Source organism: Clupea harengus, chromosome 3 (assembly GCF_900700415.2).
Source record: "Clupea harengus chromosome 3, Ch_v2.0.2, whole genome shotgun sequence".
Classification (NCBI taxonomy): domain Eukaryota; kingdom Metazoa; phylum Chordata; class Actinopteri; order Clupeiformes; family Clupeidae; genus Clupea; species Clupea harengus.
The window spans coordinates 15,115,866-15,128,693 of NC_045154.1; the positions used below are offsets into that span (position 1 = coordinate 15,115,866).

The following is a 12,828-nucleotide window of genomic DNA, read 5'->3' on the forward strand; positions in this document are numbered from 1 at the left end:
ACTCTGTTGGAGCTGATTTTTTTTTTCATCTTAAAGGAGCAGTGAGTAGGATTTAGGGGATTTTAGAATGGCTTCCGATAAGCGGATCGAACAGTCTTCCACCCATCGTCTATCGACAATGTTTTGGAGAATAATCTAGAGCATAACGGGGAACACGAGGTAGTGTTAGCTTGTTTGCTAGTTGACATGAGATGGCTGATGTAACATAGGCTATATTAACTTCTCGAAAAATGTACAGTGTCTAAAGAGTTTACATTATCAGAGTCTTGTTACGTGTTTGGCTGAAGTTTCAAACTAGTTTTCAATAATTGTATTGTTGTACACACACTACCATTATTCAGATTGAATGTCCGTATAGCTTTCCAGTTAGCATGGCTAAATCATGTTTGAGCTCACATTAAAATGCAATTTAATGGGGAATCAAAAGTTTCCATCGTAAATATTGTAAGCCAGCTCACTGGCAAATTAGCTATTAATTCGATCCTGAGAAAGATAATACTAGAACATTATTATTTATTTATGTTTTACATATCTTTTTTTACGTACCCTAACTGTTAATGGCGAGCTAAAACTTAGAGCTAAATGTTGGTGGGCAGTCAATGTGACAACAGAATTAAGTCTTTAGAAATGTAACAATGTAACACAGTATTTCATCATGGTTGTTGACATGTAAGTCATGACATGCAAATGGTTTAAACCAGTTATTATGTGTCAACCATATGCTTCATCAGTTTCAGTGACATTGTGTTTTTGGTATGATACAGATTGGCATTTTTTAAATGTTTGCTAAATTAATTATTGTGTGTTTCTTTTCTCCTTCAGGTTTGCCAAGAGAGAGGCACACCTGGGAACCATAGCAACATCCATGGACAAGCCCACATCTGGCAAACTAAGCAGCACAACAACCAAAGAACCTGAGCGGCCAACACAAAGCAGATCAGGACACGTCCCCCACTTTACTCCGCTCTTCCCCCTCACCATGGCTCCCTTGTAGTATCCTTTAGAACAGGCATGCAATTGTTTACCCATTTACCACACATTTGTTTACATATTTACTACAAACATGTTCCTCTCTAAACTGAAATATAAAGGAAGGGATCCTTGGCACTGAGGTACTCTTCTTTTTCCTGGACCACTGGTCAGGACCATGCATACTGTCTCCGCAATAGCGAGGTTACAGTTGCAATATCAGCGGTATACTGTTCTATGGTGTCCTCGACATCGCCCATACTGAGTAGTGTGAATGGCAGAGACTATGCTTCTCAGGTAAATGTCCCTGTGATCCTGATTTCAATTACAATATTTTGTCTAGTCCACTGTTTTAATGTTCTTGCTCGGCCAACCTGTGCTTTTACAGATCCTGGGGGTAGGGCTGGCCCTGACAGTCTTGCTGCCTTAAGCAAGACTTTACATTATATTAATTTATATTCATTGATGTTTGCGTGCTCGTTCATGAAACATGACCTGTTGTACTTCATTTGATAGCTATATCAATGTTCAGAGAGGGTTTGGGGTGGTCCAAATAATAGAAATACAACGCAACACAATTAAACACACTGTAGCATCCATAACAAACACACAGTTGAATCAACAGATCTATAAATTAGTTGAAACTAATACAGAATAATATAACCTTCATAAAGCAAAGATTTATTGCAGGACTGGTGTATTAGACTGCATTATTTTCAGCTATAAATACTTGGTCATGTTATTTTCAGCCATTTCTTCCAGCTTATTTTCAAGTGCTTGGTTTGTTTTGTCTGTTTTCACATGTCTGCAAAATGTAACTGATCAGGCCTTATTGAACACAAAGCCACACTGAATGACTTCAGCATACAGAGATCCTCCACCTGAAGTCTGGCACCTATCTTCCTGCAATCACCCAACACTAAATGTTTTACATTTTACAATTTTTAAAGGTTTTTTTTTATTAACACACAGTAAAAATAAACGTACACACTGTCAAAGTCCTCCAATGTGCTCTATGGAATACATTTTTTGTACTAATTCATATGTTTGTCAGGTATATATACTCAGTGATGGTGTTTCGAAGGTAATGTCAGCCAAGACACATGTTAACAGAGGTGGTAACATCAGGGAAAGTTTGATTCCCAAAGAAATATTTGAGCAAAGTATTTATGGCATACGTGTTGTAAGTCAAAGTCAAATTTATTTATAAAGCAAATTTTAAAACAACTCACGTTGACCAAAGTGCTGTGCAATTAAATCACAATAAAATATAAAATCAAATAGAAAACAGAAACAAAACAATTAGATAACATAAAATATAAAATCAAATAGAAAAACAGAAGCAAAACACTCAACTAAGCATCTTTATACATCGAAAGCAAGTATACAAATTATCAACTCAGATCAGGAGGATCCAAATGCTAGAGAATAAAAGTGGGTTTTGAGCCTGGACTTGAAGGAGTGAATAGAGGGGGCTTTTCTGATAGAGAGGGGAATGCTGTTCCAGTCTAGGGGCTGCAACAGCGGTCACCCCTGGATATAAGCTTTGGTTGGGGGACTACCAGGAGCCCTAAGTTAGACGACCTGAGGGGCCTGGCAGTGGAATAAGGGGTTAAGAGGTCTGTGATATAGGACGGGGCCTGCCCATTCAGGGCTGACAAACAAACAAACAAACAAACAGGAGCACCTTAAAATCAATCCTGAACCGCACTGGAAGCCAGTGGAGAGAGGCCAGGATATGGCTAATATGTTATTTTCACCAAGTAAACCAAGTGTTTTGACATTCAGAGTTAATTGTGTAGTTCCTCTCTCCATCACATGACAATACACTCAAAATAAATTGGAGGATGTCAGAAAAACAAGTCACCAACATAAGCCTGCATAATGTTGCTTTGAATATTCTCTATGACGATCTATCCTAGCATAACGTGAGCCTATTTTATCTTTCTTTAATTTGATTTCAAGTCAATAGTTAGTAATGGTTTAAATAAGATCCCAGATCCAGTAGGTGGCAGCAGTGTAGCAAATATCCAGTTTGATCACTAATATTGTTTCTTATTTTGTTGATGCTGTGTCCTAAAGGACTTTAGTGAAATATTTTTTTATGGTTTGTCTGCCTGACTTTCAATGAAATAATTAAATAGGTAATCATACTGTAGGTGTCCACCATATAGGAAATACCCTTATCTAATATTTTAATTTATTGCTAGAAAAAAACACGTGAAGTTGTGAAACAGAACAAAGTAGACGTCATGGTGCACGGACACACGGGCTGAAGTTTGGACTTTTTGAATGGAATACAACACAACACTAAAACCGAAGAAAAACAGACAGGTAGAATTAGTTTATGCTGCTTAGCAACGGAAATAATGCTTTTCCATTGCATGGTATCATGGACTCGACTCTACTCTACTATCAAGCCTTTTTGCTTGTGTTTCTGCCTTAAGCCCCTTATTAAACATTATTTGACTCTTGGCACAAGGGAGTAGAAGAGTCTGTGTGTCGTATAAATGCCCTAGTGTGATTTCTAGCTCCCGGAGAACATTAGGGCCTTAGATTCCCTCACTGCTTTTAAATCACACCTCAAAACCCATTTATTTATCTCTGCCTTCACCTAAAGTCCTGGTCTTTGTTTTAGTTTATTTTCTGTGTTGTTTTTAGAATGCATTGTTTTAATTGCTCTGTCCAAAATTACTCTGTTTTTAATACATATTATTCGATCTCATTATAATCTTATTAATTATTTTAAATTAATTTATTATCTTTTTTGGTATATTATATTATCCTATTTTCTGCACTTCATTAGCACTTCTATTACTTTGTATTATTGTTGTTGTGACTGTCTATACTATGTTAAGCACCTTGAGATTTCTTTGTATTTTAAAGTGTGCTATACAAATAAAGTCCATTATTATTATTATTATTATTATTATTTCCCAGGTGTAAATCGCATAAATTGTAGCCTATATAAACTGATACCGTTTGCCATTCTGTAGCAGTGTCTGAATACTTGTGCGAATTGTTTAACTGAAGTCCTTCAGGACACGGCATCAACAAATATGTTAAACAATTAAATAGTGCTGCACGATTAATCTAATTGATTCTAATCTAATCTAACGTGTTTTAATAAACAAGCCAGAGACGCCTGTCTCTGAGATCGCTACAATATACAGACATTCAAATGCTTATCAAGGATCTGCTGCAAAACTGTTTTGTAACATATAAAATGTTTTACATTGCAAAGGTTATTCCATTGTCAACTCTTTATGATAACCATAGTTGCTTTATTATCATTGGTAAACACGAGACTGACTAAGTTCTGCGAATTATAAACTTGTTTTGCATCAAGAAAAGGTGCCTTCAAATGAGTGTTCATGAATTATGAAAACATACCATCACATTTTACTTATATACTTTCAAGCATATACATATAGCCCTAATAAATACACATAAAAAAATAATGCTAGAATGACGAATTACCTTTTCATTATGTGAGATTTTTCAGCAAACTGAAGTGATTGACCAGTTAAAGTTTTAAAGCGCAAGTAATGTTCCAGGCACTTAAGTGCAATTTCATCGACTTCTGGGTCAAATTTGTTGGCGACAAGATGCTGCTGCCTGAGAATCCAGTTGAGATCACCGGCACCATACACACACACTGCTCTTCTGTATCCTCCATTGCATGGGGGATAAGAAGCCCCCTTCCTTACATCTCCTTCATGGTAAACCCACTTCACCAGACGGGCTATGGAGGTCATGTCCGTCGTGTCGTATTTGTTGTTGGGAGGGCTGGACCCTGGCATACCTGGCATGCGCTGAAGAGATGCCCAAAGGTGCTCATCTGGACTGTATGTGTCCTTCTCCCACTCAAGCAAAGCTTTAGCCTCTGGGTTTTTAAACAAGTGCTCCACAAACTCTCTCGACAGCACAAAGTAAGCATTTCCAGAGAACATTGGGCTACTGATGGGAGGGGGGCTCTTTTTAATGTCAGTCTGAATGACATCAGACTCAGTGACATTGTGGTGGTATTCCCAGCGCGCTTTCTTGTGCTCAGGAGTTGCCTCAGACTCTAAGCTGTTCCGTCCATTTAGCACTTGTAGTGCTCGCACCGTCTCTGTGTTGGTTTTGATGGGGAAGTCAGTTCCACAGGTATTGATAAGGTACTTCCACTCAACAGTCGAGTCCACCAGATCATTCATGCAGTTCAGGTCAGCTTGGACTCGAGACCAAGAGGCATAAACAACCCTCTCCAGTTTGCTTGCCACAAACACATTTGGAAAACAAGAAACAATGGCTTCCACAGCCTTCATGAAGTTTTCTGGAGACTTCTTGTCCACATGCACACAGTACACATTCTGTGGTGTGTACACAGCTCTGAGGAGCCTCTCAAACATCTCGATCTTCTCATGGATCACCATGGAATAGGCAATAGGAAAGTCCCTCTCTTCTTCACTGAGGGCTACGGTTAGAAACCCCCTGTCTTTGATGTAAGCACTGCAATCTTTCGTTGAACTGAGATAGAAAGACTCTGGCAAAGGTTCGCGTTTTCTCTTCTTCAGAAATCTGCTGAGGTCTTCCTCATTAAGTCCTTCAACGTCCCCTCGGATTATGGCTGAACATGTCAATAATTCTCCCAGGTCACTGGTAAATAAAGTACCTGCCGCTTTCCGCTGATCGGCGTTGTAGCATATATTCTTTGAGGTGCTCCATAAAAAAAGGGAAAAAGTCATAAAGGCTAATATACATACATTTATCAGCACCTTTGGTCTAAAGGAGCAAACCTTCCTTAGAGGCATCATGCTTAGTGTCTCCTTGACTTGGTTTGAAACTAACATGCTGACAGTGCTGAAACCACACACTATTCAGATCACATATGAAAGTGTGTGTGTGTGTGTGTTGGGGGGGGGGGGTTACATATGGGAGTGAAGGATGGGTTGGACTTTGTGCCAGGAGAGCTACCTTTGGTGACTGTAAATGTACGCAAGGAGAGGCTGTCATTCATACATAAGCCTTTCAATTATTGACTTGGGATACTTAATGACAAGGTGCAGTCATCCACACGGTGTACAAGTATATGACGCAAATGCTTAAAAAGGGAATTAAATAAAAGAGGAAGAAGGATGGAGCATATCATGTTGTAAAGTTAGCTGCTGGTAAAGTTCCTATGTTTAATTGAATTTCTATAATGAGTGGCTGCCAAATTAAATAGTTCTGCTTTAGCTTTAGAAAAAGAGAACTAGTGCTAGATTTTTGTTTCTTTAAAACCAACACACATACTGGTGCACTGGTCACCACAGCATTCACTGCAGAAGTCTCCAACTGGCCTGCAGCCAACAAAACATACCAGCTGAATCCAGTTTCACACTGACAACATTATTTTGTAAAAGCCAGGAAACAGAATATATATTCAAAATAAGGTTAAGAGATATCTAACCATACTTCTACATCACACAGGGTAGTGCATTGGATGTATCACTTATGCAATAAAGTGCAAGTTCTTCGCAACAGAGTGTGCTGTGGAGGAAACATTCATATTACTAAATGAACAGATACACACACAAACACACAGCAGGAAAAATGTCCTTTTTTTAAGGCTGGCTTTTATTTAATTCCCATTTTAAGCATTTGCGTCATATACTTGTACACCTTGTGGATGACTACATTGAGGGTTTATGAGGTAGACAGATGTTAGGTCTCCTCATCAGTCGAATCTAATCAAGTCTAAGTGTATGTGTAGCTAGCCTGACAATACCTGAAATACTGACATCTGAGTTAAGATTTGACAAATCTGCTGAAAGTTTACTGCGTGTTGCCAATGATGTGAAATGGAGAATTTACAGACCAAACCCAAATTGACTTGAATCAAAGGTGGACTCGGAGAACAATGGTCTTGGCCTGATTTTATGATATCTTCTGACCCATGTCCAAAATGTTTTTTGTTTTGTTTGTGTTTTTAAATAATCAGAAGACAATGTCACAACATAATGTTATCCTGATGTTTGCATATAAACAAGAGACATTGCATTGTACAATAAATAAGAAGTACATGACATTCTGCATTCTGATGGGTAACCGTAACCCTTACTGTGTCAAGACTTGTGTGAGTGTGTGTGTGTAGATAGTGTGTGTAGATAGTGTGTTTGAGCTAGATAGGTAATACGTGATGTTTTTAGCTTCATGATAATTGTGCGGCCCAGCCTTACAAAATGTGCCACGATAAGTTGTACTGCATTGGGTGTGAACAATGCAAGACTTATTTAACAGGTTGTACCTGAATTGATTAAAACTAACTTTAATCCAAACCGAACTGAATGTAGGTTGCATGTGTGTTAGTACTGTTTGTTTAAACCAAGAAATCATTGACTATGCGATACCATAACCAGGTAATGAACCTTAATGAAACTCACCACAGGCTAGGGATGAGAATTGATAAGATTTTAACGATTCCGATGCCTTATCGATTCCTGCTTATCGATTCGATTCCTTATCGATTCTTATTGGGCAAGGGGTGAAAAAAAGAGCACAAACGGGTTTATTTACATTCATTTTCTTTTATATAATTTTCTATAATGCTGCACACACCATATACAGTATGTATATACACATAAAAAAAAATTAAATAACCAAAAACATTTATACATATTCCTCTTGAACTTAAAATAAAACTTACATAACTTAAATAAAATGTATTCTGTTTAATTTAAACATGTTCCTAGAAATTAGCCTAACGAAAATCTGGGGCATCTACCGTAGTAAAAGGGTGCAAACCTTTCACCACAAACTTAGTCACTGCTCGGTGACATTCGTTGATCCTCTCCTCGGTGTACATGACGTGCTAGCTGTAGCCTGTGACCCAGACAGACTACCAGCCTCTGAACCGGTCTGACTCTGAACGTCATCAGCTAAATTGGATGGAAATGGAGATTATCTATATAGTGAAAGCTGGTTTACACAATGAAACAAATGGCACTAACAAAATCGCTGAATTTGCTGAGCTGACATAAAGCCACATTAAGAGGGGAGGCAAACACTACCTCTGCCTCAACGTAGGGGGCTGAAAATGGAAGATTCTATAGCCAAGCTAGCGTAGCTATATGCTAAGTTTAATAATGGATTAAAAGACGATATGCTCAGTTTAATAATGGGTTGACACGAAAACGCGAACGTTTGCTGATAACACACGCCCTCCGATAATTAACACCGTTACGATCAAACATTTCTCAAAACTAGACTTTCAATCCAAACGTGAAGTGATCAATAATGGGAGACCAATGCCGGAGCTAAAATGTATGCTTCAAACGAAGGGACAGAAGATAACTGGATCGACTACACACAATAAAGGCAAATTGCTTCACACAGTGAGTGGTTGTGATCACTTTTGAAGAGTTTACCTTGGACAGAAAGAGATGAAGCGCCGACATTAGCTGAGCTGCTGCATGCATCGAAGACATGACATTCCTGTAATTTAATTCCATGCTGTGTGTTCAAATGCTTATTCATATTTGTTGTGTTTCCTCCCTTCGACGAAATAGACTTTTTACACAGGTTACAAGTGGCGTAGGTGTCATTTTTGTCGTGTGAAATAGAGGCAAACTTTAGAACGCTTCTGCCTAGTTGCCATGTTTGCTGCAGTCTGAAGAAGAAACTAAAAAAGTTTGCGCATGCGCAACGCCACAAAGGACCGATAGCAGAACCGTTAAAGAATTTGGCTGACGATTCCAAACAATCGGTTCACTAGGAACCGGTTCTAAAAAAGAACCGGTTCTCGATTCTCATCCCTACCACAGGCACCACACAGAGCAGCCAACTCACACGGTTTCGCCGTGTGACACACGCTTTTGCATGTTTTCACACGCATTCACGCCACACATCCAATTTCTCACGCCCAAAAAAAAATCTGATTTAGGGGAGAGACGCGTTCATTCCTTTTCAAACTCCCCGAGGGTAGCTGGCGCTAAGGAGCGCATCTGTAACCCTATTTGCTGCATAGACATCTTATTTAACCCAATGAATCCCAACGTTAGCCACAGAAGAAGCAGAGCTGCCAACTCACAGGCAGGGGCGGTCTGGCCATCGGGGATACCAGGGGAATCCCCGGTGGGCCGACGAGGTTGGGATGGTCCAAAATACCGACCTACATCCATCACCAACCGGCCTTCCCACTTACACCGCCGGCATATTAAACGATTTTCCATACTACTCAGAGCACGTATAATTTCCTCTAATAGCTATAAAAATTGAATCACTGACTGATTTTTATACTCCTCCTCGCGATCTGTATTCACACTCATAGGGCCTATTTTTCGAAAATGTTCTGAAGTGTCTTCTGAAATGTGTTCTTACGGACTTCAGAAATTCAACGTAAGAAACGATCTCCACCTTATTAATGAACACCTGAAAATGGGTTCTTACACAGCCGAAGTGTTCTCAGCTGTGCGGATTGAGGATGAGGATTCTTAAATTAAACGCACCTGGATTTGCATACACGCCCCGCCAGGGCACGCAACCGTAGTGACGTGTGCCGTCAAACACGAGCAGCCCGTGGGGCATCTGGTAGTTTTGAGGAATTGCATTTAAGAAAACTCTGGGCCATTTACGACTGTTATTTCGCGTGACAGTGATACATGGTAAGTTGTGGCGTTGACTTGGCCAATGTTAGCTTGCTTTTCACAGATGAGGTAACGTTCACTACCAACTAGTTTAGCTAATGTTAGGTAGATAAATGTCCAAAATTGAGACGTTATGATCTGGTAAAATAAGCAAGCTGGCGCTGTTGTCATCATCGAGATGATCTATTTAAACATGTTAGCCGTAGTCACTTGTTTACAATCGATGAGCAAGCTATCCATGGTGGTAGTTGTAAAGAGGGCAATCTTATAATTTCTAATAATTTATGTAAAATAAGGTAACCAGCTAGCTTGTTATGCTAAGATCACCGTGTTACACACAACACTGACATTATAAACAATGTTAATATGTTATCTAGATTAGATAGTGAGGTCATAATAACACATGAGTATACTGATATTGTTTTTTTATTATCATGTGACTATAATGCACCCGGGCCAGCAGAGTTAGTTTAGGTTCTGTTACTTAACTTATTGTTTTGTTATGCACCTTCAACACCCCTACACACACACACACAATCACACACCCAGCATGCAACACTACTGATACCACTGATGTTCACACCCCATCGTATGTTCTATTCTGTTCATTTCTACAATATAGTTCATACTAATTCTACCCTCTGATTCCAGTTTCTTTATTGTGTGGATATTCATTCCTTAATGTTCTGTAGTTATACGTATAACCATCTGATACTAGCCCAGAGTTAAGCCTATTCATCTAGCAAACTATACCTACCTTGGAGTGTTACAATAGCCAGTATAATTGTATTCCATGTGTCCACCCAGGCAAATTGGTGGATCCAAATGTTATTAAAAAAAAAACATAAATGATGTAATTTATTTGTAATCATCCAAAATAATGTTAAGTGTATGGGTATTTTTCCAAGTAGGCCACTGACTGGTCGATACGTGCGATGCATTGAATGGGCAACGCGCCGTGTATTGAGTGGGCAGCGCGCCGTGTACTGAGTGGGCCGCGCGCCGTGTATTGAGTGGGCCGGTCTGACAGTAACTCCCGGGCCACTTTTTTCCCCCAGTCCGCCCGTGCTCACAGGTTTCGCCGTGTGACACGCGCTTTTGCATGTTTTCACACGCACTCACACCACACATCCAATTTCTCACGCCAAAAAATAAAATCTGATTTTGGGCCGAGACGCGTTCGTTCCTTTTCAAACTCCCCGAGGGTAGCTGGCGCTAAGGAGCGCATCTGTAACCCTATTCGCTACATATACATCTTATTTACCCCAAGAAGTCCCGAAGTTAGCGACAGAAGAAGAGTTACAAAGAGAGACAAACGCGGTAGAAACTCGGGAAGAGAATACATCGCTGAAGAAAATCTTCATCTCCAAACTGAGCAGAGACTAGGTATGTTAATGACATGTGGTTCAATTAACTACTCACTCTCTTAAACTTTATATCTTGAAAGAAATTATTCGTTTGTGTTTGTGCGTGTGAACTTGATTTTGTGTGGTGAATGTAAACTCAGCTGTTATCTGCTGCAGGGATCTAATACTAGTTTTGTAAATGTCTGTCAAAGATGGTGACATTCGTACGCAAGCTATGTTCCAAATGTATGGTTCCAGCAGCTCTGCAAGGCCATGAGGAGCCTTGTGAAATTGCATATAAAGAGAAGGCAAACCATTTGACAGGTTAGTGTTTGGCTATTATTATGATCATACACTGTGATATGTGATAGATAAAATGTGATATTTAGCCTTGTACCTAGCCTTTTGCCACTTCATGAGTAGAAACCTAAGGTTTGTGGTAGTCCTTCCAACAGTGAGCTTCTGGTTGGATTTCTTGCAATATGTGTCAAGCTGATATTGCTGCATCAGTATGTTAAACCATTTATGTTAACCTGATATGCTGTATCTGTACAGGTAAAAAGTTGAACATTGGGTTCACAACCAGGGCTAAACTTAACAGATATCTTGATGAGGGTGACATCACACCACGGCAGGTGGATTCATTCCATGAAGATGTGTTTCCTAAGTGCTGTGGGCTATGCACTTAAGAAGCTGCCAATGGAACAGCCACTGATCAAACACGCATAATTTGTAGATGTGCGGCAGAGGGCTGAAAGTGGCATTGAAGATGTCCTGTACTTTGTTGAAAGGTTAGTTTTATTTCTTTAATTATTGTCTATAATCTTAGCTAAAATGCTTATGATGAGGTGTGTTCACTCCTAAACTGCACATGAATTATTCTTATATGGCTTTTCCTCAAAGACCATGCCAACAGCCTCCCTTCAGGACGAAACTGAGATGGAAAGCTTCTGGGCTGGAATGGCAACACGGAAACATAAGGTATACAAGGCATACTTTTTTTTTCTTTTTGGCAGGTGTGGCTTGGCTACATATGTTGCTTTTATTGATGCATGCATATGCATGTTGTATCTGAACTTTGTTACAGTATACTTACAGTATTAATCAAAACAAAATATGATATGTTTTTCCATTTTGTTCTTGGGTCATTTTCCATAGGTGACAGGAGCCAAAGAAGTCATCAAGGCCTCCAAGAAGGCCACAGGCCAGTACAACCTTGCCCACAGATCTTAGAAAATGACTAACGAGCTTCTGATCTGCATCTGATACCTCATTTTTAGTTATTTTTGTCATGTGTTGATCCATTGTATTGCTTAAAAAGGCTACTGTTTAAGCACTTTATTTGTTACACTTTTTTGTTTGATGGAACGTGTGGTGGGAGGCTTTGAATAATGAAAAATATTTCTCCCTAACTAATCTTGTCTCATTTTTTGCTGAATACAATTATTAACAATCTAGGTTAGGTTTCAGGTAAGAATTAGTTGAATACCATTGTAATCAAAATGTCAATCAACCTACCTTGGTCAAATCTTAAACACAGGTCTATTAATTAGGCTATATTGTGGTACATAGACAGTCATTGAGGCACATCAATAGTTTTGTGGCTGTGGCTGCGTGAGCGGGCAAATTTTGGTCACCCCCGACAAAATCTCACTCCAAGGTTTTTTGAAAAGTTGGCAGCTCTGCACACACACAGACAACACAGACACACACACACAACACAGACACCACAGACACCTCATGGGCAGCTGAGTCGAGTTTGAGAAACAGTGAGGGACAGAGCGCAGAGTCAATGCACACACACACACACACACACAAAATATACAGCCTGAAACAGAGACATGTTTTTCCTGATGATGTCTTTCCTGACACACATGACAGGCATGTCTGTCTGTCCCCCCTCT

At 39.5% G+C, this 12,828-nt stretch overlaps 1 protein-coding gene and 1 long non-coding RNA gene across 2 annotated transcripts; one reads left to right on the forward strand and one right to left on the reverse strand.

Annotated features, from left to right (window-relative positions):
- The first annotated feature begins 43 nt into the window (after positions 1-43).
- LOC116219998 lies at positions 44-1,970 on the forward strand. Its single transcript, XR_004163399.2, has 2 exons — positions 44-159; positions 823-1,970. It is a non-coding gene; the product is annotated as an uncharacterized LOC116219998 (long non-coding RNA).
- Positions 1,971-4,133: 2,163 nt separating this feature from the next.
- LOC105912547 (beta-1,3-galactosyl-O-glycosyl-glycoprotein beta-1,6-N-acetylglucosaminyltransferase 3-like) lies at positions 4,134-5,773 on the reverse strand. The gene has a single exon (XM_012841526.3). It carries the CDS (start codon positions 5,766-5,768, stop codon positions 4,446-4,448), a length of 1,323 nt encoding a protein of 440 aa, XP_012696980.2. The 5' UTR covers positions 5,769-5,773; the 3' UTR covers positions 4,134-4,445.
- Between the last annotated feature and the right edge of the window lie 7,055 nt (positions 5,774-12,828).

Bases quoted from the DNA above. Each gene is read 5' to 3' on its own strand.
- LOC105912547 (XM_012841526.3), bottom strand. From the start codon at position 5,768: ATGATGCCTCTAAGGAAGGTTTGCTCCTTTAGACCAAAGGTGCTGATA.